The 26,348-nt window shown below is 40.6% G+C and overlaps 1 protein-coding gene across 12 annotated transcripts; it reads left to right on the forward strand.

The window, feature by feature from the left end:
- The first annotated feature begins 399 nt into the window (after window positions 1-399).
- On the forward strand, window positions 400-25,955 carry LOC116259414 (pyridoxine/pyridoxamine 5'-phosphate oxidase 1, chloroplastic). Of its 12 annotated transcripts, none has more exons than XR_007574131.1 (16): window positions 400-661; window positions 783-992; window positions 1,094-1,132; window positions 3,088-3,174; window positions 4,335-4,502; window positions 4,612-4,717; window positions 5,051-5,214; window positions 5,324-5,566; window positions 5,653-5,741; window positions 5,975-6,025; window positions 6,279-6,369; window positions 23,715-23,819; window positions 23,892-23,962; window positions 24,722-24,820; window positions 25,344-25,520; window positions 25,630-25,955. XR_007574131.1 is itself a non-coding variant. In XM_031637219.2 (15 exons), exons 1-15 carry the CDS (start codon window positions 488-490, stop codon window positions 25,338-25,340), a joined length of 1,707 nt encoding a protein of 568 aa, XP_031493079.1. In that variant the 5' UTR covers window positions 400-487; the 3' UTR covers window positions 25,341-25,595. The 12 variants fall into 12 exon arrangements, 9 of the variants coding, with proteins under 9 accessions (XP_031493079.1, XP_031493074.1, XP_031493080.1 ...); XR_007574132.1 differs by having other exon boundaries at window positions 25,655-25,955; XM_031637219.2 differs by lacking the exon at window positions 25,630-25,955 and having other exon boundaries at window positions 25,331-25,595.
- The last annotated feature ends 393 nt before the right edge of the window (window positions 25,956-26,348 follow it).

A 26,348-nucleotide genomic window follows, 5' to 3' on the forward strand; every position in this document is an offset into this window, starting at 1 on the left:
TTATTGTTTCTATGTTTTCATTGCTTTATTTCATATAGTTATTTGACATTTTTTCATTTAAGGTTTTTTTCTTGAATGAATATTAGCAATATTATGATTAATTATATGTGTCCGATCTAGGTCTCTTCTTTTTTTTCTTGTCTACGTTCACCTATCACCTTAATATCAATGCATAAAAATGAGGTCCGTATTGTCGAACCAGCCAACCAGCCGATTCAGTTGTAACAAATATGTTGAAATTGTTTTAAATTGTTTTTTAGTTATAAAAACTAAGATGTTGGTCCATTTGCTCTTTACTTATGTTGTTGTTATTTTAATAGTTGCTTTTAATATAACATTATTTTATGGATATTATATATTTAACGATTTTGGTGTAAAAGCGCTTAGACTCACCCGGAATTTATGGGATAAGAGTTAAGAGGTGAGGAAGGAAGATCGAGAGCGAGTAAGCCAGCGAAGGCTGTGGCGATGAACATCGTTCCTCCCTATGTTGTCATGGGGGAGCAAGAGAATGGCGGCCAGCCTTATCACCATCACCTCAACCTTTCCTTCCTATCTTGGTAGGCGTACTTCCCCAATCGTCCACAAACTAGCTGGCACACGTCCCTCCTCCTCACCTCTGTTAGCTCGTCCTGATTCTTCAGACACAGAGGTAACGAGGGTAATCTTCCTTCTTCATCCAATCGCTGTTGTCTGGTCGTTTGCCTGTTTATCCCGTCGATCCGTTCTCCCTTTACCTTATCCTCTTGATTTGAGCTTGCCGTGTTTATGGTTGTTCATAGGCTCATTACTTGGTCGCTGCCCTTCGATCTCGAGGCATTTGCAGCTCATCTGTTGAATCGGAGGTAGTCATGAGCGGTAAGGTCGTTCCTCAGAAATCCCTGGAGAATTTTCAGACTCCGGAAGAGATTTCTTACCTTACGCAGCAAGAGGCGGCGGAGATCGACGACATGCTGATGGGTCCTTTTGGCTTCAGCGTCGATCAGTTGATGGTAAAAAAATCGCACATCCTCTCCTGATTACGCACATATTAAGGCAGTGAACGACTCGCTAACTGATCGCTTTTTTGATTTATTGGCACTGAGACATGCAGGAACTTGCCGGATTGAGTGTTGCAACCGCTGTAGCAGAGGTGTGTACCTTCTTTTGCTCAGGTAGCGTCAAGTTATGAACTATATAATATCCATACAAAATATGGAACTCAAAGATAAATACTGGTAAAACACACAGAAAAATGCTTTAAACACTGAAATACATAATACAAACAGGAAACACTTTGAACAGAAAACATTTTGAAGGTGAAAATACACCTTCAATGGACTAGGCATGCTGGTGCCTAGTCCATTCTAGGCGCCAACCCCAAACCCTCGCTTGATGACTTAGGTGAGGGTTGTGGACTCACGCCTAGTCCACGACTAAGCGTCACCTAGGCGATACCTTAACAACTAAGTGTGACTCAGGTCTAAAAGCAAAATGAAGGGAACACTTATAGTGATCCATCAGACTCCTGGTCCATGCTTCACTTGTCTTTGCTTTGTTGATCACTTTCAACTTTGTCACATGTCAGTAGACACAGCTATCTGTCTTCACCTATAAACAAAGTAGAACACACTTACACACTCCTAATCCCAGATTGGGATGAAGCCCTTGAGTGCCAGAGGTTCTTTTCATTAACCAAGTCATACAAGTATATATATACATATATAGTATGTGCTAACACAGGGTCACCATTTAAGACCCAACCCAAACAATTCAGATTCTTAGAAGACTGTTTTAACTTCTGAAGGACCCTACTTATTCTCCTTTTCATTTACTCACTATTTCCAATTTTACATAAAAGGCCCTCGATTATCAATTGCCCCTCCCTTGAACAAACACCTTGTCTCGTGTAAAAGTAGGAAATCGTTGCAGCAACTAAGAGGAGTCTTCCCAAAATTGCACTGGTGCATCGAATCCTTCCCATTCTACCAGACAGGCAGACAGTGAGTTGAAGAAATCCTTACACAAACAGCTTTTTGCTATAATACTCAGAACGGGGGTAGGTAGCTAAGTTGGGCAGGGGCTGGAATGTGAGAATAGCATGGCTTCAACCTTGATTCAAGGAACTTGGTGGATGGTGGATTCAGTAAGGAGTTGAAGCTTGTAGGCCACCTTGCCTATCTCTTCTAGCACTTGAAAAGGCCTAGAATACTTAGCTGATCATTTGTGAATTGCCAATGTACCTTGCGTAGGAAAGTTCTTTAAGTAAACCCAGTTTCTGATCTGATATTTCTTCTCCCTTTGGTGTTTATTGTGCTCTTATATCATTTGGTGTTGGGCCTCCACTAACTTTCCTTCGGCATTGCTAATACTTGATCTCAACTCGACAACTGAACCTCAACCTTGTCAATCTGTTGTGTTCAAGGATGGAATTGTCGTAGATCTGGTGGGGGCCTACCTTAGGCTGCTTGAAATGGTGAGGTTCCTATAGCTGAATGTGAAACGGTATGAAAATTCTACCCGGAAAGGTATTCTATCCAATTATGAGTTTGGGGTTCAACGTAGCATCACAAGTATCTCCCCGATTCCTGATTTACCTTCTTATAATAGTCACTTAAAAGAATTCAGCAAGTAAAGAATGCATTGTTCACATGGTGGCTGACGAAGGTTGGAGTTCTCATCATGCTGCAAGCAATTAAGCACATCATTGCGGATGGTTATGGTGGGATAAAGTTGCTTATTTTTTGGACTTTACAAAGCCAATTTGGTATACATTGACAGAAGTTGATAAAGATGAGCCTATGGTTCATGGGGTGCCACAAATGTGGGATAATATGATTGAGCAAATTCAATCTATAGTTTTTTATTCAGGAATCATACTTCTTATCTATGTCACACGGATACGGCAGAATGGTTCAAGTACCGGCGTGGACACGCCGACACGGGGATCCCGACACGGCGATACGGCTGGATACGTTTTGGATCGGGTCTGGGTCAGACCCGATCCAAACCACTTTTATAACCGATTTTTTAACCCATTTTGTTTTACGCATTAACACTTACCCTCGATCGTCGACCTTCCTTTACCCTCGACGGCTTCCGCGGCAGGCTGGCAGCACAGTTCGGCAATGGCGGGCGACGGCGACGACCTCCGGCGACTTCCGGTGGCGTCCGGCGGCAGCCGGCGACAGACAGGTAAGTGTTTCTTTTGTCTATTATTTTCGATATTAGAAGTTAGGGTTTCAACTTTTATTTGGGGATTTTTTAGATTGGGTATTTCTTGCCGATTTTGGGATGTTTTCGGTTTAGAATCATATTCTTCAATGCTATGTGTGATGTTTTATTTCACTGTTTCATAAATTTTATGTTCATTATACGTTTTTTCCATCTTTTTTTTATGTTTAATGTATATTGGGCATTTCTTGCCGATTTGGGGATGTTTTGGTTTGAAGATTGGACGGTTTAGAATCATATTTTTCATCTTATGTGCGATGTTTTATTTCACTGTTTCATAAATTTTATGTTCATTATACGTTTTTTCCATCTTTTTATCATTTTTATTTTTTTTGAATTTAATATTCGCCGTGTCCGCGTATCCTAAAATTTTGAAACTTGCCGTATCCCCGTACCCGTACCCGTACCCACAGGATACCCGTACCCGTATCCGTGTGACATAGCTTCTTATGCATCCCTACAGTCCTTGGCCTTTGATGTGGGGCGTCTAAGTGCCCCACTCTTGTTGTGTAGTTGCTCCTATCAACCTTGGAGACAGCGCAGCTTAGAAAACATTGAAGTTACAATAGGAAATAGTTCCTCTATAGTCTATAGTCTATACATACAAGACCAAGAGGACTAAATGTGGTTGTTATTGCAAGTATAGCTGTTCGAACTAGTCATTGGCTAGTTGAGCTTGATGAAAGTCCAAATTTTACAAAAACAAAAATAAAGAGGAAAATATATATTCGGCCCATATCACATATATATACCTAGTGTATGTATATGTGTGTCATTATGTATATATACTAGAATAAGTATATAGCGTATAACAGCTCTAATAGTCTAATTAGAGCCATAGGTACCTCATTCAGTCTTCTTACTCTTTGTATGTACAGGAATTATTTCCTTTTGTAGCGTGTTGTGCCTTAGTGCACTCCGTTTGAGTGATTTGGCGATTGGCCTTGAGCGCCTTATTTCTCTTAACCACCGGCTGGTTTGGATCGATTTCATGTCAACATTGATGAACGGTGGAAATATCGGAAAGGAGGAAAATTGGTGTTACATTTATTGTAATGCCCCTAGTAATTTTTCTTGATCAAACAGATTATTTAAATTTTAACCAGATGTTTCTTCATCAGGTTTTCAAGCCAAGTACACATAGTCGTGTACTTGCTATTTGTGGCCCTGGAAATAATGGTGGTGATGGTCTGGTGGCTGCTCGGCATCTATATCACTTTGGGTATAAGCCATTTATTTGTTATCCAAAACGTACTACAAAGGCTCTTTATAGTGGTCTGGTAACTCAGGTATGTCTTGTAACATTCTAGACCATCTCAACATGAACTGAAAAATATTTAAGTAACCTCTTTTGTGTTGATCTGTGTAAACAAGGCTTTATTTTTATATTTTTTGCAGCTGGAATCATTATCTATTCCCTTCTTGACTGCGGAAGAGCTGCCTTTTGACTTGTCAAATGATTTTGACATAATAGTAGATGCAATGTTTGGATTTTCGTTCCATGGTAATGTAACTGCTTCACACTCATTCAACTTGGGTGTTCAAAATTGTACTTGTGATATGGATAAGAAATTCTATATGTCCTTTTGTGTATCATTGTATCTTCAGTTTTTGGATAGACAATCTATAATCATGTACAGGTTCCCCCTTCCAGTGTATGCTGTAGTTAAGTTCGCTTTTTATTGCACATCTTTGTATTTCAGGCCCACACTTATTGCAAAGTATATTGCATTTGAATCTTACAGTAAAGTATTTACTTTCTTCTATTGATTTTTTTAAACAAAAGCGTGCTCTTCTATATGCAAGCTCTGAGAAGAGTAATTTAATGGAATTATAGGTGCACCTAGGGCCCCATTTGATGTTCTTATTCAAAAGCTGGTTGATTTGCAAAATGTGGATTATGGCCCAAAAATGCCTGCAATTGTGTCCATAGACATACCTTCAGGATGGCATGTTGAGGATGGAGATGTTGGTGAAAGAGGAATCAAGCCAGATATGCTGGTTAGTGTTGGTTGAATATGGTTTTCCTATCACAGTACCAGTTCACTTTTTTCTAAAATGCGTAGCAGTTCTTTTTTTTTTTTTTTTTTAATTGGAAAGTCTCTTCAAGGTTTCTTTAACAGCTCCGAAGCTGTGTGCGAAGAAATTTTCTGGTCCTCACCACTTTCTAGGTGGGAGGTTTGTTCCACCAACAATTATTCAGAAATATATGCTAAAGCTTCCACAATATCCTGGCACTTCTATGTGTGTTCGGATTGGAAAACCTAAAGCAGTAGATGTTTCATCATTAAGAGAGAATTATCTTTCTCCTGTTTTCCTCGAGGATCAGGTGCATGATGATCCAATGATCCAGGTAGAAAGTTACCATAATGCCATCTTTTTGTGTTTATTTGCAATCAGTTTGTTTGGAGTCTTTTGATGTATATGTATATGCTACAGTTTAACAAATGGTTTGAGGATGCTGTTGCTGCTGGACTGCGTGAGCCAAATGCCATGGCCTTGTCAACTGCTGACAAGAATGGGAAACCGTATGTGTCTGTCAAACTAAACTGCTGCCTAAGTTTGCCTTTCTGCTCGTTCAGGAGATCCAAGCTTTTACTTTTCTTCGGATATTACCTTTCTGCTCATGTAGTTGTCATGGTATCCTGCAGGATCTATAGTTTCTTAACAGATATGTCTGATTTTGTCTACACTGAATTACTTTGTAGATGCATCTTCCCTTATGGATCTTATTTACTATTTCTTCTGGTTTCCTATCCAGTTCTTCAAGAATGGTGTTGCTCAAAGGCTTCGATGAAAATGGTTTTGTCTGGTAGGGACCGACACTGAGCATTTTTTTACATGATCTAAGTTTACAGGTCAACTCTTTTTTAGTTATTGCAAGCAGCCTAATCTTCCTGTGAAGGCCCCTTTCTTTTTTTTTAAGAAAAACATGGGTGCTTATCTTTATTTCATCATCAATCTTGATATTTATGTTGATGTTTTTTCTTGCTTATCTTTATTTCATCATCAATCTTGATATTTATGTTGATGTTTTTTCTTTTTTCTTTGTTCCTCATAACTAGGTACACTAACTATGAGAGTCGAAAAGCAGTTGAAATATCAGAAAATTCAAATGCTTGCCTCCTCTTTTTCTGGAATGATCTCAATCGCCAGGTTAGCTTTCCAATTTGCACGTTAGTGGCTTTGTTTTCATAAAGGCTTCTGGTATTAATCTAGCTACTTCAGGGTCCCATCCTATATGCTTCAAGTCATAGGAGCTTATGTATTTTGATGTGTGTTTATGTATGTATCTGCTGCATTGCCAACATTTTCATATTGTTGATGCTTGTTATGACTAAAAAATTCCTTGAATTGTGAAATTACCTATAAATGTCCAATCGTACTCCTTCACTTTCTATTGGACAACCAAAGACATGCACACAAACTGTAGACATATTTATGTTTTGTCTACTACGTTAACAGGCTATCCTCCGTTTTCTGTTATTGTTCATGCTTGGGTTGTCTAAGAAGTGTTTTGCTGAAAGTAGAGTCAAATGGTGTTGGTTAAGGAGGAGTGAACTTTGATATGGTTGAGAAAAAATCAAATGAATAAGGATCCTGACCAGTTATTGGTACATATCTAACCAAAATAAGTACCTAGGTGCTGATTATTTCTCTAAAACCAAGTCCAATGCCTAGGTGTTTGGAGAGCTGCTTAAGAGGAGATTATGTCTACAGGGTTGCCGTAAAAAGCGTATTGTAAGCCGTATCAGTCTAGCTTTAAGATACATTGTATCGTAAAATATCGTAACATATCGTAACTGTATCGTATTTAAAAGAAAAAATCAGAAAAATAGAAAAAATTCCAAAAAAAAATCAGTAAAAGTCAAGAATAATATGTTCTTCATAAAAAACTTGTTTTATAGAATGATAGACTTATTATTGCTATAAAGTTATGGTTCAGTAATTCATAATTCATAAACATCAAAATTCATAACAATATGTCAATATCAATCTAGAAAACACAAGGAACATAAGCTAAGTACATAACATATCGTAATTGTATTGTGACTGTATTGTAACGTATCGTATGATACGTACAACACTGGCTAGAAGAGTTCTAATGGTAGTCATATGTGCCACTGGTGCAAAAGTCTTTGAGTAATCTCTTCCAAATTGTTGATTGTAACCTTTTGCGACTAAACTTGCCTTGTAATGCTCAATTGATCCATCTGCTTTGGTCTTGATTTTGAGCACCCACTTGCAACCCATGACATTCTTCCCTAGAGGAAGTTTCATTCACAACATCTCATGCATTCATTCGTTCTAAAGCATTCAACTCTTTTGCCGTAGCTAATTGTTGTTCCTCCTTGGAGACTGCTTCCTCATAGGGCTTAGGCTCATTATAAGAATGAATCAAAGCAAGAAAAGCACGATGTCTAAGTGAAAAGGAATCATAAGAGACAAACCGAGGAGGGGTGGAGATTTTAGAACTACGACGTACCTAGGAGAGCGAAGGTGACAAGGAGGAGGAGGATGTAGTGAGACGTTCTCGTGAAGTTGGAGGTTCATGACCAGCAGATGGAGTCAGAATGGAATTGGCCCCTTCAAGTTCTTCCAATGGCTCAGACTGCTCAAGAAATGGCACATGTATAACTGTTTTCCCCTCCTCTGATATACTTGTGTTACGATCCATATAGGGATCGTGTGGTGCAGTAGGAGTTTACTTCCATTATGTTTTGATATTTGACGTTTTCAGTTTGGATATGATTTCAGTAAGAGCTGGTCCAGTCCGGACCCGTAATTACTTGTACTTAAGCTGGGATTTGCCCTAATTAAACATGCTTTTGGATTGCCTTTCTCTCTCTCGTTCTCTCCTCTCCTCTTCTCCCTCTTGCACGCCCTTGTTAGCCGGCGACTATGCAGACGGCTCGCCCTCCTGGCCGAGCGGACGCTGATGACTGACGAAAGTTGCGACCCTCCTAGCCGCAGCAGGTGTTGTGGATGCGGGACGAGTGCAGCCCGCCTGGCGGCACTGGATGACGACGGGAACTGGAGCTGGCGGGCAATGTGCCTGCGGCCGACCGCAGGTGGATGGCCCTGCTGGAGCTGGACTGGTGCTGGCCGAGACTGTGATGGATGCAGGCAGGTTGTGTGCGGTGATGAAGCGGGTGCGGGAAAATGGCCTTCTTATTCTCGATCCTCTAACGGGTAAATCTCAGAGAAGATTCCGGCGGGCGAGTTTTATCAAAGTGTCATTAAGGTGACTGTCTCTATCTCCTAGCAAACTTCCCTAAATCTGGCGCTTGAGAAAGAGGATGTGGTTCTTCCTCTTCTTCACCCAACGGCCGCACAGAAGCTCGATCTTCCGGTGACATGGTTCTTCTCCGGTGGACTTTTGCCTCTCCGATCCCTATGACATTCGGGAGTATTGCTCTGTGGTTTTGAGCGATCGCCGGCGACGAAGATCGCCATCCGACTGACCAACATCTTCCCTGTGCCTGCGACTCCACAGTAACCTAACACGTTACTGTTCCATTGGCTAGCAGATTCTTCACCTCCCGAAACCATCTCGGCTTCATTCCATTTGATCCTCCAGCATCATCTGCATCTTCCATAGCCTTTCCATGAGCATCCATTGCGTTTCACCCCCTAGATCATGGCATTTGGTGCCTGTTCTTTCCCTGCGCTTGAAGAAGGTGCCATCGGCAGGACACTGGAGCACAGAGATTTGCCTTCCGATCACCCTTGCTGAGCGTGATCTTGGGTGGCGACCGCATCAGGGCCTCCTTCGGCAACCCTTGGCAGCGGGGTATTGTTCTTTTCTCTTTCTATGTCGTTATGATTATTCTCACTTGAATCCTCCAGCAGGCTCCCCTTTTCATCACAATTCTTCCTTCAAGGATATATCATTAAGAATGACACATCTACATTTCTATATTCTCCCTTCTCTTTTTCTTACACAAAATATGGTTTTTGCTCATGAAATACTACATGTCTCGAAATTATCATTTTCTTTCCAATTGGTTCATAACATTTTTGTAGCTTTTTTTATCTTCTGCTATACTCAAAAAAACAACATTTTGCTGCTTTAGATGACAATTTGTCTCTCAATTGTTTTGGTATAAGTACAAAGGATGTGCAACCAAAGACTTTTAACATGTCATAGTTTGGCTTCCACCCATGCAACTTCTCATATGGAGATATTCTCTTCAACACTCCTGATGGCATTCGATTTATTTGATATACTGCCATACACACAGCATCTGCCCAATGAACTTTTGGAACATTAGTATTAAAGAGAAGAGATCTAATGGCTTCAATATATGTCTATTCTTTCTTTCAGCGACTTCATTTTGTTTAGGAGTGTAGGTACAAGATTTCTGATGTAATATACCTTTCATTTGCAAATTGCTTTCAAATTGATGGATCAGCCTTGGATGTTCATCGCAGTCTTGTTCTAGTTGAAAAGAAATTAAAGGAGTCAAATAAGAGGTAAAGAGGGAGACAAACTGCCTTGCCTACCGCAGCCTCAACCCCAAAACATATATATATCGCTTTGCTCAGTCCAGATCAAAACACGTCTCGACATTTCTTGACACTAAGTATAGCACTTACCAGAGTTATCTCTGACTAAAAACAGAAGAAGCAGCTCCTGTTTCTTGTTTCCTCAAACAGGGTTAGACAAGCGGGGAAGCCAAAGTGCTACCAAACAGGGTTAAAGAAGCCCTCTACAAGGGCCTTAACCCCAAGTAACGAATTTGCTGAAGGTGACTCTTCCGTTTCCCTTCGGTAGCGTTTGACGCATTGGAAATGTACTATTCAACCGGAAAATTAATTCAAATTTTTAAAAAAAATTCCTTCCCATCAAACATGGGGAGTAAAAAATAGCCGTTGAACCCATTTCCGACTATTTTTTTCTGGAAACTTTTTTCCGCCTGAGAGTCGGAAAAAAATTTCTTGAAATATTTTTCTACCCGTTGGGCTTCTCCGCGCGTCTCTCTCCTCGTCTTCCTCTTCTCATCCTCCGCAGCTGCCTCACCCTGCTCATCCTCCGCACCTGCCTTTCCCTGCTACTTCCTCAACCCCCACCGCAGCATCAACACCACTGTCCTCCGCAGCTGCCTCACCCTCTCACTCTCTCACTGGAAACCCTCGCTCAAAACCCTTACGTCTTTTTTTCACCCAACTTGCCTTCGTGAAGCCTTTCCTCTTCTCTCCCTGCTGCTACCTCAGACCCTTCCGTCCCCTTCTCTCTCTGCTGCTACCTCAGACGCATCCATCCCCTTCTCTCCCTGCTGCTACCTCAGACGCATCCGTCCCCAACACAGCGTTCTTCCTCCTGCACAGCCTTCTGACTAGTGGCTTGATTTGGGCATCTCCTCACCAGCGCAGTGTATAACAGGGGTGAAAGGTATGTCTCTCTCTCAATCTCTTCCATTGCCATTTTCCCACCGTCCATTGCAGCCTATGTTTATGCATTCCTTTGTAGGTTTTGAAGTGTGAATCTCCTGATCAATTGTTGATGCATCCTGGAATCCTGTTACAATTGATAGGAGAACGATATTTTGGTTCTAATTTTGAGAAACCCTTTCATGACAGTTCATGATATTTGTGTTCCTCGTTCCCCTATTTACTGTTAGTTGTTTCCCTTTTTACTGTTAGTCGTTTCCCTTTTATGCCTGCTTGTCTACACTCCCAATTGGACCAGGCACCAAGTATGATATATCTTAACCCATCCCATAGCCAGGTTCCACTCAGGCCTTAGAAATGTTACAGAGCGACATTTGGTTGTTTTAGATCAATTCTCTCACACACACTCTCTATCTCCCCTTGTTCCTGTCATCCTATTCTGGGTTTTTCGGTCCAAACGTGAGCTTCTATGAAATTTCATTTTTCAAATGGGGAGTTTTTAAGGGGAAATGGTATTCCTAAGGAAACCTTTCAGGAGCCCTCTCTGTGTCCCTCTGACGACCATGATGGTGGAGTCTCCAGCGACACTGACGATAAGCTCCCCTATTTCGAGGCAGTAACCGGCAACCAAAGATGCAGGATTCTGTGGAGTATATAAGTTTTTCAAGACTGATTAAAATCTTTACTGTAGATCGTTCTTAAGTCCTCTGACATTATAGGGTGTTAGAGTCCATCCTACTTGAAGAGCAGACATCCCGAGATGTGGAATTGTAGGCCCAAATTGTTGAGCTTGTCTGTGATGCTAATTTAACATTTTCACCCAAAACTGACCCCAACTCTCTGTTTGACAGGTCTCAACACACCCCATACCTTTCATGGTTCACCTCTTAAGAAGGCTATGAACCTGGAAATTTATAGTGTGAGATATATATATATGAGTTTCTCTGAAAATTTTTAATTTGGGTCTATTTTCAGGTTCTTTCTCATATGTGTGTGTATGTTTGTGTGAGTGAGAGAAGGAGAGAGTTAACGTAAGCAGCTAAGTCTGCTGCACGGTGATAAGCATGAGGCATGTTTGGACCTTACCTGCTATACTCCCCAAGTAGGTGAATGTTTGTTCCAGTGACATACTAAAATATGAAAAAGGAACAAGTTGTTGGCTCACCTCTTGCAGACAATTATTCCTGTTATTGCAGTAACTTTATGGCAGTAACTTATTACGGTGCAGCAGACTTAGCTGAAAATTCTCCGAATGTTCAGAGAAGGAAGGAGACCCTTATCAATATGTGTGTCGCAAGGGCGAGGATGTTGCAGGATCAATTCAATGTGAGCATGAATCATGTTATTGTTGTTTTATGTGTCTATGCTTGTGCTTGTTATTGTTTTTTATGTGCTACATCAATCTTTCTCTTTCTAGAAAATCTAGAAATATGTTTCTTATATCAAACTAAGAAATATATTTCTGGAAATCTGGAAATATGTTTCTTTATCATCAAACACAGAAATATATTTCTGAAAATATATTTCTCAGTCATCACACACACATCAAAATGAGAATCAGAAAGATTTTTCTCATTCCATTTTTCAGAAAATATATTTCCAGAAATATATTTCCAATTTTATATTTCCAGGCCATCAAACACTACCTTCATCCACCATTATTAAGTACTTATATTTCCTATTAAGTTCAATTCTCTCCTTCCTTTTCCACAACTACCTCATTATGACTTAATAGCAGATTTAACTAGATCTAAATTTTATTTGGCTCCATATAATGTATGTATGTATGTATGCACATATATATATTTGTTGCAGCCGTGAGGTTTGGAGCTGTGTCGTGAGATGTGGAGAGAGAGAGAGAGAGTAGCAGCCGTAATTGGAGAAGGAAAACTCTTCATTGATTCACTAACCCTAATCTCCATTGTAAAGAGATTAGGGTAGAAAGGAGATTTACAGATTACATCAAACAGAAATAAAGGAAATATTAAAGAGATCTTATAACTCTTTAATATTACAAAGAGCCACCTAGAAACATAAAATCTTCTAATTCAACACTCCCCCTCAAGCTGGAGCATACATATTAAAAATGCTCAGCTTGTCACAACATCTAGAAAAGTCACCAATAGGGAGAGCTTTGGTGAAGATATCTACAGCTTGGTCTTCTGAAGGAACATGAATAGTGGCAATGGTTCTTCCTTGAACGAGATCCCGAATGTAATGGCAGTCCACTTCAATATGTTTAGTTCTTTCATGAAAAACTAGATTGTTTGCAATGTATGTGGCTACTTGATTGTCACAATACATCTTCATGGGAAGTGGAATCGACACACTTAGGCTAAATAGCATGGATCTAGCCCAAGTCATTTCTACTGTAGTTTGAGCCATTGCCCTGTATTCGGATTCTGCACTAGATCTTGACACCACACCTTGTTTTTTGCTTCTCCACGATATAAGGTTGCCTCCCACAAATACATGGAATCCGTAGATTTCCTGTCTTCGACTGAGCCAGCATAGTCAGCATCACTATAAGCTTCCACTTCTAGGGTCTTGCCTTTTGTGAACAAAAGGCCTTTGCCAGGAGACGATTTCAGATATTTGACCACCATCAAAGCAGCATTCCAATGAACTTTTATGGGTTTTTCCATAAATTGACTTAGCTTCCTCACTGCAAAACTAATGTCTGGTCACAGTAACATAGAGGAGTTTTCCAATAAGGGATCTATATGATCGAGAATCCACTAATTCTCCTTGGTCATCATGATGATGTATGCATTGATTCATAGGTAGATTAGCCGGTTTAACTCCTAGCATCCCTGTGTCCTGCAATAAATCAAGAACATACTTCCATTGAGAGAGAACGACATCATCCATATTGCGAGCAACCTCTATTCCCAAGAAATAACGTAGTTGGTGCAAGATGGAAGCATAATCAAATCATGTAATGGATCTAATTATATTTTTGGTACTTATTAAATGGATCCAGATCCGAAATCCATCCCTTTCTCTATAAAAGGGGACTTTGGATCATTTTGTAAGGGATCAATCAGTTTGAAAGAAATGAAGTGCTTTCTTATTCTCCTTCGTCTGTTCTTTTTGTTCCTTGTTCATTTGCTTGAGTTTTAGTTACTTTTAGCTAAGTTTAGTTTAAGCTTAGTTTTAGTTTAGTTGTAAGGGCAGTTGGATTAAGATTAGTTAGTCTTAATTCCTTATTTCATCAATTGGTATCAGAGTGAGGCTTTTACGAACATGAAAGACCAAGTTCAGCAAACCTTGCTCACAGTAGCAAGGCAGGAATTTGATTTATCTTTCATTAGACAAGATCTTGTTGTCGTAACCAAGAACATTGAGGAAATCAGAGGAATGCTCAGCTTTATTTTGCAGAACCCACAAATTCTTCATGGACATCCTTTGGCGTTGAGTCGATCGTCGTCTTCTTCAACCTATGAGCAGGCTGCTCAGTTGCTGTCGTTTGGACATGATTGGGAATTGGCCTTTTCTTCTTCTTCCTGTGAACTGACAGACGACTCAGTTGTGGGCAGATTGGAGGAGGGAAGGATTCCAGCCACCATTCTTCCCAATGTTGTAAAACGCACATCGTAAGGCGTATCGGTCTGGCTTTAAGATACGCCGTATCGTAACCGTGTCGTAAATTTTTTTAAAATAATAATAATAAATCAGAAAAAATAAAAAAAAAAATCGGAAAATTTATAAAAAAAAATCTGAAAAAATTAAAAATAATAAATTCTTCATTGAAAACATGTTTTAGATAATGATAGACTTATTATTGCTAAATCTATAAACTTGCGCGTTCACGGTTCATCATTCATACTTCATAGACATCAAAATTCATAACAATATCATTCAATTTCAATCAACAAAGCATAAGTCATAAAGTGATAAAACATTCAAATGTTCAACAACTATAGATTCATAACTCTTAAGTGGTTCGATACATATAATGATTCATCATTCTTCATCATCTTCATCTTCATCGTCAAGAATTGGAAGATCCTCACCAACATATTCAGCACCAACAGTAGCACTAGTAGACTCTCCTTCATCAACAAAGTTGCTTCAGCTTCAAGGTTGAAGCATTCAAGATCATCATCAAATATTGTAGCCGGTTCTTCCTCAATTCATGACTCCAGATCGTTAAAGTTTTCCAAGCTAATAGGAACAAACTGAGATGTGTGCTTCCTTGCTGATGTTTTTTGTAATTCTCTATGTTACATAAGAGAAAACTTGTTAATATATAATTTCATATAAATATATTGTACAAAAAATGTAAACATTAAGCTATATTACCTTTGTTTCAACCTCATATTATATCGAACAAAGACAAAGTCATTCAACCTTTTATGTTCGAGCCTATTCCTTTTTTTACTATGGATATGTTGGAACACACTCCAGTTCCTTTCGCATCCACTAGCACTGCATGTCTGGCTGAGGACTTTGATTGCAAAACGTGCTAGGTTTGGACAATCAAACCCAAACCTATTCCACCACAATTCTAAACAAAAATATAACGTTATAACAAATCAATTTGAAAGTTCTAAAAGAATGAAATGTAACAAATGCAAAGTAAATTAAACATTTTTATGTATTTACCTGGACGCATGGTTGTCCTGGCTCGAACGGTGACAGGTTGTCCCATGCCCCGATAACAAGTATCATATAGATCTAACTCATTGCTGACGGCATCTTGTTCTCTAGAATTTGCCACTAACACGTTAATACAATCCAACAAACCACTTAAGACTTCTCTGTCCTTCTTAAATGTAGGAGAAAATCTAATTGCTGGATTTAGATAGTAAGTTGTTGCATGAAGAGGTTGATGAAGCTATCCAGTCCACCTTTTATCTATCATCTTTCATATGGGTACATATAACATTTTCTTTCCTTTTAAGTTGTCTCGAATTGCCTTTTTGCTTTATCCATGGCCTCATATAAGTACCCTATGGAAGGTCTATCCTCGCTGTCAGCTAACCTGAGGACTTTCACTAATGGAACACAAACTTTCAATAGCTTCACACATGATTCCCAAAATTCGTTATTAAATATGATATCCACAACTAAAGAAGCATTTCTTTTATGAGCATGTAGATATGCAGCCCATTCTTCACTAGCGAACATCTGCCTCAAAGGAGTTCTTTGTTTCACCACACTATGCACAGTCAATACATTTGTGGCAAATCTAGTTTGTCCAGGTCGTATCAATTCAACTCCTTTTGTAAACTTTCTCATCAAACTCAATACATATGCATGATTATAGATAAATTTTGTTACCTCTTGACATTGGTCCATGGCTGATTTCATATCATGCATCTCATTAAGATCTTGAAGCATAAGATTAACACAATGAGTGGCACATGGACTCCAAAAGAATGTTCCATACTTTTGAAATAACAAATCTCCTGCAGCTCTATAATTTGTAGCATTATCTGTAATAAACTGTACAATGTTTGTAGGTCCAACTTCTTGTACGACATTATCAAAAACATTGAACAAAATCTCAGCAGTGTTAGGAACATGAGACAAGTCAAGAGATTTCAAGAATATTATACCTTTAGAGCAATAAACAAGAAAATTTACAAGTGTTCTTGACCTTGTATCAGTCCATCCATCTGACATAATGGAGCAACCTGTTTCCTTTCAAGATAATTTCAATTGATCGCAATGTTCAGACACTTATTTCACTGTATCTTGAAGAATTTTACCCCTCAACTGATGATATGATGGCATTTTGAATCTGGGGCCTATAGAAGCAATTGCATCTGCCATGGCTTGGAATTGAAAAGAATTAGCTGCATTAAATGGAATACATGCATCATAAAACCATTTCCCTACCACCTTTTGTGCTTATAGCATATCTTTAGACGTCATAGTAGCATGAATCTACGGCTGACCACCTGGGCTAGTATATGAAGGGAAAAAGCTCTTAATAGGGCAACACTAGACCTACCAGTGGGAACTCTACCACTAGGTGGTCGCATACCACGCCTGGCCCTACCTGCTGTGTCTCTTCTCTTGCTTCTCGTTACGCCAGATTGACCTCCTTCATACATGATCCCTTTTCCTCTATGATTTCTACCTCTTGAGGTCTCCAAATCTGTTCTTAGAATGCTATCATCTTCATCATCACATTCATAAGCTTCTTCCTCTTCTTCTTCTTCCAAAGGCTCATTATAGCCTGCATCTGCCTCTTCAATTTCTTTCTGTATCCTCTTTTGATGTAAAGCATGAAGCATATCTAAAACATTGTTGACGCACATATGGAGGCAAAGGTTTGTTTGGTACTCCAACACAAGGAGATGCATCTTTGGAGGTCCCTGCCAAATGGTGTCTCATTCTACTAATCCCTCTTGAAAATGTATTCCCACAGAAGCTACATTTGAGTTTCAAGCGATTATTCTCCTTCACCCTTTCGCACCATTGCCATGTGGGATCCATATCTTCAAAAAAAAAAACGAAATCCTATGGTCAATTTAATGAAAAACATTCAAAATCTTTCAATCTACGATTATACGGTAAAAAATTATGAATACATGGTAAAAACATGAGATTTCTTACCTTACGAAGATGAAATGAAGAAAACCCCTTTCCTCCCAACAAAAATCAACCACCCACGCACAAATCGACCCCTTAATCTTCGATTTCACGGTGAAAACTTTTTGATGGTGAAAATGGACGATCGCCATCCCTGACGGCAGTATCCGAGCTTGAGAAATGAAGAACGGAGGCTTTTTTTCAAAAAGAAGTCGAATAAGTAGGTCTCGGGCCCCCTTTTGCGAAATCAGCCCCGTATCGTACGATACAGGCCGTATATCGCTTGATACGTGCGATACAGGAACGATACACCCCCTATTTACGATACTGGGGGTGTATCGTACCGTTTTTTTAAAACGATACGGTACGTATCATACGATACGGGGTCGTATCGTACGATACGTACAACACTGATTCTTCCGACCAGTGGGGTGACAGGAGTCATCGAAACAACAGATGGGGGAGACGGTGAACCACTGCAAGAGTGGGGTCGAAGGCTACCAGATTTGAGTCTGGGAGTACCACCCGTCGGTGTGTGAGCGACGACGTCTTTTTCGACCGAAAGGATGACACCGCCTGCATCTGACCGTCCTATCTCCGTAGGTAGGTGGCAGGAGGTGCGGTGCTCCCTTGCGTCACCGTTTTCGACCGGCGGGGCCACCGGATGCACCGCCACTTGCAGTAGAACAATTGGAGTTCCACCAGCTATTCCTAGGAAGGAACCAAAGGTTCCACCATCCGACCAGCATCCGCCTGCCAGATTTCCTCCTGCCAGTGCCATGGGTAGGCGACCGGAGGTCACGCGCTCGTCGGCAACCCCCATTTCCAGCCGTAGGAGTTGCCAGACTTGCAACCCGTGGTGGTGGAAGGGTCGCCCTGCTCCGTCTGCTTGTGGGCAACATCTGAACCTGCTGCCTCACGAATGGGCTCCGCCCATGGGTTCGTCGCCCGCCGGCGGACTGGATGCGACAGGCAACTATCGTCCGCCTCCTCCCCCCCTCAGAATAGATGGATGGGGGGCGGAGGGCGCCGCACGTCCGCCCTCTGGTTTGCCCTGTCCGCCTCTGTTTGAGGCAGAAAGGGGGACTCTTGAGCGGCGCCTCGAGCGATAGCTCGAGGCGCTCGTGGGTTTGGACCAGTTCCTTTTGGGACCGATTCAAACCAAACCAGGTTTTGGACCCGGTTCGTGTTCATATCGCCCGATTCACGGGTTTAAGAGTTCAGATTTGGATCCAAACCAGTTCTTTGCATCACTTGAGACTGGATTTGAATCAGGAATGCCCATAGATCATATCCAAGCCTGTGTTTCTTCTCCAAAGCCACCACCTGAGCCGCCACCTTGATCATCTTCAGGAGAAGTGAGCGGACCACCAACTAGTGGAGCGGTTGGTCCTTTTTGTTCAGCAGATCCAAACTTTATCCAAATCCTCTAAGGTGAAGAAACATTTTGGCAGAACGAAGGATTTAAACTCGTCGAGGACGACTCTTCTTCAACTAGGGGAGTCTGATGCAAGATGGAAGCATAATCAAATCATGTAATGGATCTAATTATATTTTTGGTACTTATTAAATGGATCCAGATCCGAAATCCATCCATTTATCTATAAAAGGGGACTTTAGATCATTTTGTAAGGGATCAACCAGTTTGAAAGAAATGAAGTGCTTTCTTATTCTCCTTCGTCTTTTCTTTTTGTTCCTTGTTCATTTGCTTGAGTTTTAGTTAGTTTTAGCTAAGTTTAGTTTAAGCTTAGTTTTAGTTTAGTTGTAAGGGCAGTTGGATTAAGATTAGTTAGTCTTAATTCTTTATTGCATCAGCAGTGGACCAAGATCTTTCGTTACAAAGTGTTTTTGCAGAAACAACTTTGCATCAGAAATTTCTTGATCGGAGTCTCCTATCAGGATAATGTCATCAACATAAACCACTAGAACGGTTATACCCCTAGAAGTCTTCTTTATAAATAGAGAATGATCAAGGGGAGAACTCGCAAAGCCACACTTTGAGACTACCTCGAAGAACTTGTGAAACCACGCACGAGGACTCTGCTTGAGTCCATAAATAGCTTTCTTCAATTTGCACACTTTTCCACACTCCCCCTGTCGTTCAAATCATGGTGGTTGTTGCATATAGACAGCTTCATCAAGATCACCATACAAAAAGGCGTTTTTGACATCAAGCTGATGCATGTGCCAGTCATGGTGTACAGCCACTGAAATGATCGGACGAATGGTTCCCAACCGAGCAACTGGAGAGAAGGTCTCAAACAAATCCACCCCGTAAGTCTGTGTGTAGCCCTTAGCAACCAACCGAGTTTTGTATCGTTCCATAGAACCATCAGAATTATATTTTACTGTGAATACCCACTTAGAGCCAACAATATCACAATCAAGAGGAGGATCAACAGGTGTCTCGCTGAACTAATGCATCCATCTCATCTTGCATAGCCTGTCTCCACTGGGTATCTAATAAAGTCTGCTGATGACACGTAGGAACTGTATGAGCAGTCAGAGCTTGAATAAACTATTGCATACTTTTACCCACACCGTCACTAGACACAAAATGAGATATAGGATGCAGAGTACATTGTCGCTTGCCTTTGCGAAGAGCAATAGGTAAGTCTTGACAGAGATCAGACGGACTAAGGCTACTCACTTCAGATGAACTTACCTCCTGAGAAGCGGTTGGTGAAGGATCATGAGAAGGGTCCTGTCGACGTGTGTAGACTAGCGGAGGATCACGAAACTTGGACACTACAGTCGGAGAGTCTTTAGAAGGAGATTCAAAAGGGAAAGACTCCAAAGGAATATGAGGAATAGGTAGTGGATCTGGTGACCGTGGCATCTCAGTAGAGATAGGAGTGGAGCTATAATAAGGTTTATACTCAAAGAACGTGACATCCGCACTGATATACTCCTTTTGAGTTAATGGGTCAAAGCATTTGTAGCCTTTATGGTTTTTGGAGTAGCCTATAAAGATGCATTTAATGGCTTGGGCACCCAATTTATTACGTGTGGGTCCAAGTATGTGAACAAAGCATGTGCAACCAAATACTTTGGGAGCCACGGGAAACAATGGTCGTTGTGGATGCACAAGTTTGATGGGAACCTTGTTGTCAATGGAGGAGGATGGTAAACGATTGGTCAAGTAGGAGGCATTGAGGATGGCATCTCCCCAAAAGTATGCAGGTAAATTAGGGAACGAGCCACATTTAAAAGTTGGCGATGTTTTCGCTCAGCTACTTCATTTTGTTGGGAGGTATGGGGACAAGTAAACTGAGGAGAAATGTCATTATCAGAGTAAAACTTCATTAAGGTAGATGCCTTGAACTCAAGAGCATTATCAGTGTGAATGCTTTTAACAAGAATACCAAATTGGGTCTTTATTTCAATAACAAGGTTTTTTAGAGTACCTACGACTTCAGACCTTCTTTTCAAAAGGAAGACCCAAGTGACTCGAGAATAATCATCAACAATGACAAGGAAATAACGAAATCTTGACCTACTAGCAACTTTGCTAGGACCCCATACATCAACATGAAGAAGATCAAATAGCCCACAACTGGACGGACTCAGACTCGATGAATAACTGCTACGGATGTGTTTGCCTAGTTGACAGGCTTCACACTGAAATTACCCTGGTACTGAAAGATGAGGAAGAAGGTGACGGAGCTTCGAGACAAATAGATGACCAAGTCTGAGATGCCACTGGAAGGAGGAGGACAATGAGGTGATCGATGATGCTGCAATACCCACTGGATTCGATAGAAAGTTGATGCCCCCTTTCTCAGAGCCTCCACCAATCGTCTTTCCAGTTTGCAAGTCCTGAAATTAACATACACCAGAGTCAAATGTAACACGACAAGGTAAATCATTAATCAATTGTCCAACCGATAACGGATTTGTGGAAAACTTAGGAGCATATAACACATTAGGGATAGTCATAGACTGAGAGATCTTGATATCTGCATAACCCATAATAGGTGACCATCGACCATCTGCAAGTCTTACATGACGTGTCTGAGGTAATGAGTGCAGGACAGTAAACATAGAAGATCTATTACAAAAGTGTCTCGATGCTCCTGAATCAATTATCCAAGTATTACCTGTATCATGTGGGACAGTATCAATGGACATAGGACTGTTTATCATGACTGTAGAGGCCGATGGCTGGATAGATCTGTGTGCTAGGAAGTCCTCATACTTTGACTTGTTGATGCTCACAGTCAGTGTCTCAGGGTGAGAAGAAGATAAAGACCCATCTACCACTGATGACGTTGTTTGGGTAGATCCAATAGGAGACTGTAAAGAGTTCTTTCCCAGCTTAGATGCAACATTTCTTCCTAGGGGCGGCGCCGCGGTAGGACGACCATGTTTATCCCAACATCTGTCTTCCAAATGCCTTATTTTCCCACAATAGGTGCACTGAAATCTCCCCCGACCTCCTCCTGACCCACGACCCATGCATCTCCCCCTAAATGAACTGCGTCCACGACCTCCTGAGGCTACCAAGGCAGAGGCATGGATATCACTAGAGGGCGGAGAGAGGGTCACAGGAAGACGGTTGAGTCTGTTGTAGGCTTCAGCCAGGTCAGGGATCTATGCTCCAGTTAGCATCTGTGCCTTTGCTACTGCATATTCAGAAGAGAGACCCTGTAGAAACTTCGCAACCATGGACTGTTCACCATGGGTCTTATGGCATGTTGGACAAGGAGGACGTAATGCTTTAAATCGTTCATAGATTGACTTGAGAGAAGTGAAATACTGAGCCAGACTCTGGTTGCCTTGTTGCAAATTAAGTAATTCCTCTCAACCTGCAATATCTTGCTAACATTCTTGTCATTCGAGTAAGTTTGTTTCAAAAAATCCCACATGTGTTTGGCAGAGGTATAGAATGCAATAGTAGAAGTAATATGTGGTTGCACGCTGTTCATGATCCAAGACATGACAATATTTTTATCTTCCTTCCATGAAATATATTTCCCACTCTTTTCCATAGGCTCATCTTCTTCGATAACATGCTCCTTCTGATGTTCAATCACACACAACATAAACACATGAGACCAAATCTCGTAGTTGGATTCATCTAACTTTACAGCAGACCCATAGGAGAATAGATTTCCTTTGCTTTAATCTCATGAGAAAAATCAGTTTTATGATTTTCAGCCATGGCAAATCAGCCCACAAATGATCACCCACCACCAGCAAGCGAGAATATGTATATATATATCTATAAAGACTGCGACTAATCAGCAATAACATATGTCCAACACCACACGGCAACGTTAGATGCAAAAGCACTTTTCCCAAACAGCTTCTGAAATTGTTGTCCAACTGTTGACAGCAACCCTACAGCAAAAAAACAGCAACCTAACAATAGAGAAAAATCCCACGATAGACTGCTGTCCAACACTCCCACGACAGATAAAATCCAGCAACACAAATAGAAGGCTGACAGCACCAGCAATACAAATAGAAGACTGCTGTCCAACAACCCCACAACAGAGAAAATCCAGCAATCCAACGGCAAGAAAAAATTCCCCATTGCTTGCACTGTCTTTAGCAATCAACAACTTATCTATTTATGCATCTAACGCTGCTATACCACAGATTATTTGCCACTAATCATGAATAGCGACAGAAAAAAACATTCAACATAAACTACCGCAGACTCCCACCCAGCTGTGATAAAAAAGTATATATTTAGACACCCATAGCTGGAGTCTATTCACGCAGATTTCATAGCATGAATAGACTCCTCCACACGGCTCAGTTGCTGGAACTAAACGTGTGCAGCAGGAGAAGGAGACGGAAGAGGGAGATGGAGAAGAAGACGGTGGAAGAGATAGCCTGAGGAGGAGAAGCCGGCGGCAGTTTTCTTCACATCGCCAGCCTGATTCACGCCCCAGCCACTGTTTTCTTCACGTCGCCAGTCACGATGGCTCTGATACCATGTTGCAGCCGTGAGGTTTGGAGCCGTGTCATGAGATGTGGAGAGAGAGAGAGAGAGAGTAGCAGCCATAATTGGAGAAGGAAAACTCTTCATTGATTCACTAACCCTAATCTCCATTCTAAAGAGATTAGGGTAGAAAGGAGATTTACAGATTACATCAAACAGAAATAAAGGAAATATTAAAGAGATCTTATAACTCTTTAATATTACAAAGAGCCACCTAGAAACATAAAATCTTCTAATTCAACAATATTTACCTATCTCTTAAGCTCTTAAACCACATTTGTTATATTTACTTGTACACATATATCTAACTACACATGCAAGGAAAGTGTGTGGATTTGCAGTTACTGGATTACATATAAACTATAAAATAATGAAAGAATATGTAAAACTTGAGAAATAAAATATGAGAATCTTTGGTTACTTTACAAACATTGACAAGTGGAAACCAACTGTGTTCCTATGCACACGACTAAAATGATATTCTTATATTATGGTCATCATCTAATTTACTGCCTAGTTTGTTATTTGCATTAAAGCGACATATAAGCATGTCTTCTGATTATAGCATTTAGTGGAACCTGTGCTGCTTTTCTGACATAATTCTCAGGTACGGATTGAAGGAACGGTACAAAAGGTTCCCGAAGATGAGTCTGATAAATACTTCCATAGTCGCCCAAGAGGAAGTCAGATAGGAGCCATTGTGAGCAAACAGGTCTGCTTCTATTCTGTTGGTTTAAATAATTGTTCCCGTTTTGTCCAAAGGTTGACTTGTCTTTGGAATCAGAGCTCCGTGATACCAGGAAGACATCTGCTTCGCCAGGCATATGAGGAGTTGGAAGCCAAATTTTCAGATGTGTAAGTTTCAGCAATGATGATTTTAGTTTCTGCTATACTTTTACTCCTCATTTTGTTCGGGCTGATTTTTCGTCTTCCTATTAAATGACTGAATTTTAGAAGGTAACTTGTTCTTTGGTGGCTAATTTTACGTGTTTTGTTTAAAAAATTATGCCTATAGTATTGCCATAGCCAAAATGTATCTTTGTGGGCTGAATTATTCCATGCAACACATTTGTGGTTGCACACAGTAGGACACATTTTTAATCATGACTATTTAGAACTGAATATTCTTTGGGGTATATGCCTTTTCTTTGTGGGAAAAGTTGATTGGACTTGCTTGAATGAGGTTAACATTACGTGTATGTTTATGCCATCTTTTTATAAGGGAGAGCGTCTCTAGGGTGGGAGGCCTGCCATGGTGGTTTAACTTGTACCTTTGCTCACCTTTCCAAACGGTGCAAAACTCTTTTATGTAGGCCCTTGGAACTCCAGTAATCCCCTCTTTGGCAAGCTCGGTGGGGCCAGTTTGAACCCCCTTGACCAGCTGCCTACCGTTTGTGTGTGTGTGTGTGTTTGTCTGGATTGTATATATTATTTGCTTCTCTATCTTTCATTTTGGGCTCCTTTGTGTTTTTTCTATTTATATATGAAGCTACATGCTACGTCTATAGCCTAAATCAAATCATTAGCGCAAGTTAGATCTAACTGCTTGCTCATCGTTTCTTGTTTGATTCATAACACACATTTGTGAAAGCCATAATTTGTTGGAAATTTCAGCAGTGACATAGTTCCTAGACCAAAGCATTGGGGAGGCTACTGTCTGAAACCAACCATGTTTGAGTTCTGGCAAGGGCAGCAATCTCGATTGCATGATAGGTGAGTCTGGTTCGTCATTGCAGAATTTCTGAAACTTGTGACCTTCATTATATGAGGAAGCATATTAGAACAGATAGGTTTCCAATTTCAGTGTTCTAACTACGATCAACATGTTAGGTTCGTTTTTTCCGTCATAACGTATCTGTTCTTGTATTTCTTTGCCCTATAAGGCCAAAAACCTAAAAGTGCAAAGGAAAAAAAAAAGCTCCCAAACACGTCTGAAGTAGTTAGCTACTAGCATTTGAACCAGAAGGATAAGCTAAATATCCTTGGAGTGCCCTAGAGGAATTACGTAGCACCAGATGGTAAATCCGCTTCTCGTTTAAGCGTAGATGGTAAATCTACTTCTCATTTCCTGAAGGTGTGTATCGTTCTATAGATTAGCGAATCACCTTTGGTTTGTTCCCAAACTGCCATTCATGACCTTCGTCTAACCTGGAAACAGTGCCATGATCATGAGCAGATGATTCATTGAGACTTGCAGTTTGCCACTAATGATTAATGTTTCAGTTCTCTCTGACAGGCTGCGATATTCAATAAGAGAAGTTGGGGGAAAGCAGGTGTGGCATATCGATCGATTGGCTCCATGAGCGATATGTAGCTCAAATATGTTCTGGAGAGTGATGCATGTCGATATACATTACCTGCAAATTGCATACTGTTTGAAGTATTTTTTATGTCTAAATTTAAAAGGCTAAGCGTAAGTTATTTAGACATTAGTGTTCTTTGGTTGTTCAAATTTTGCCTTTGATAAAGTACTTCTTGTTAGATTTAAGTACTGTCTGAATGTTCGGAAGGTTTCATTGTAGAAAACTTTGGTGGGGATGTCTTCAGCAAAGCACTCCTTAGAAGATTTGAAGATCATAGCCCATCCCCAGGTTTCTCGTCCTGTGCCCCTAATGCACGTGTCATTGAAGGATCAAATATTTGAAAAGCACCCACGAACTCATGGGAATGTGCAAGTTGAAAGTCATCTTTCTGAACTTTTTACATTTTGCATGCGTGCACGTCATAAACGTGGAAGACTGTGGGAAAACCTGCGAGCTACCTCTGAAAGAATATACGGGAGCATATGACATTGAAATGATTTGCCTGCCAAATATGCACGTTGATTATGGCTGATATAAGAAAATGTCGAGAAGCGTGTATGTAATTTGCAAAGTTAGGGTTGCCTAGCCTCCGTAACGGTGGATGACCTCTTCATTTTTTCCTCCTATTCCCTTAGCAGTAGAGAAAAATCAAGGTGAAAATTAGTCGAAAGATTTTCTGTAACTGCAGGGAGATTGATATTGATCTTTCGAAAGGAACTGACGAATTTTTGCAAGTGACAGGTTGCGGTCCGTACATGATTGATTGGGTAATTTACTGAAAACAATGTAAGGGCGTGATAAGAGTTTGCTTAGGCCTAAGTCTACTACCAAAGAAAATGCATGAAATTACATAATATTTTTGGAACAAACTGCCGATCAAACTTTTGTACTATGAAACTGAATTACCTCATTTTCTCCTGCAAGCTTGTTTACCACAT

This window comes from Nymphaea colorata, chromosome 8, assembly GCF_008831285.2.
Source record: "Nymphaea colorata isolate Beijing-Zhang1983 chromosome 8, ASM883128v2, whole genome shotgun sequence".
NCBI lineage: Eukaryota > Viridiplantae > Streptophyta > Magnoliopsida > Nymphaeales > Nymphaeaceae > Nymphaea > Nymphaea colorata.

Coding starts and splice junctions, on each gene's coding strand:
- LOC116259414 (XM_031637214.2), top strand. CDS start 488: ATGTTGTCATGGGGGAGCAAGAGAATGGCGGCCAGCCTTATCACCATC. Junction 662..782: donor CAGACACAGAGGTAACGAGG/GTAATCTTCCTT, acceptor GGTTGTTCATAG/GCTCATTACTTGGTCGCTGC. Junction 5,742..5,974: donor GCTGACAAGAATGGGAAACC/GTATGTGTCTGT, acceptor TTTCCTATCCAG/TTCTTCAAGAATGGTGTTGC.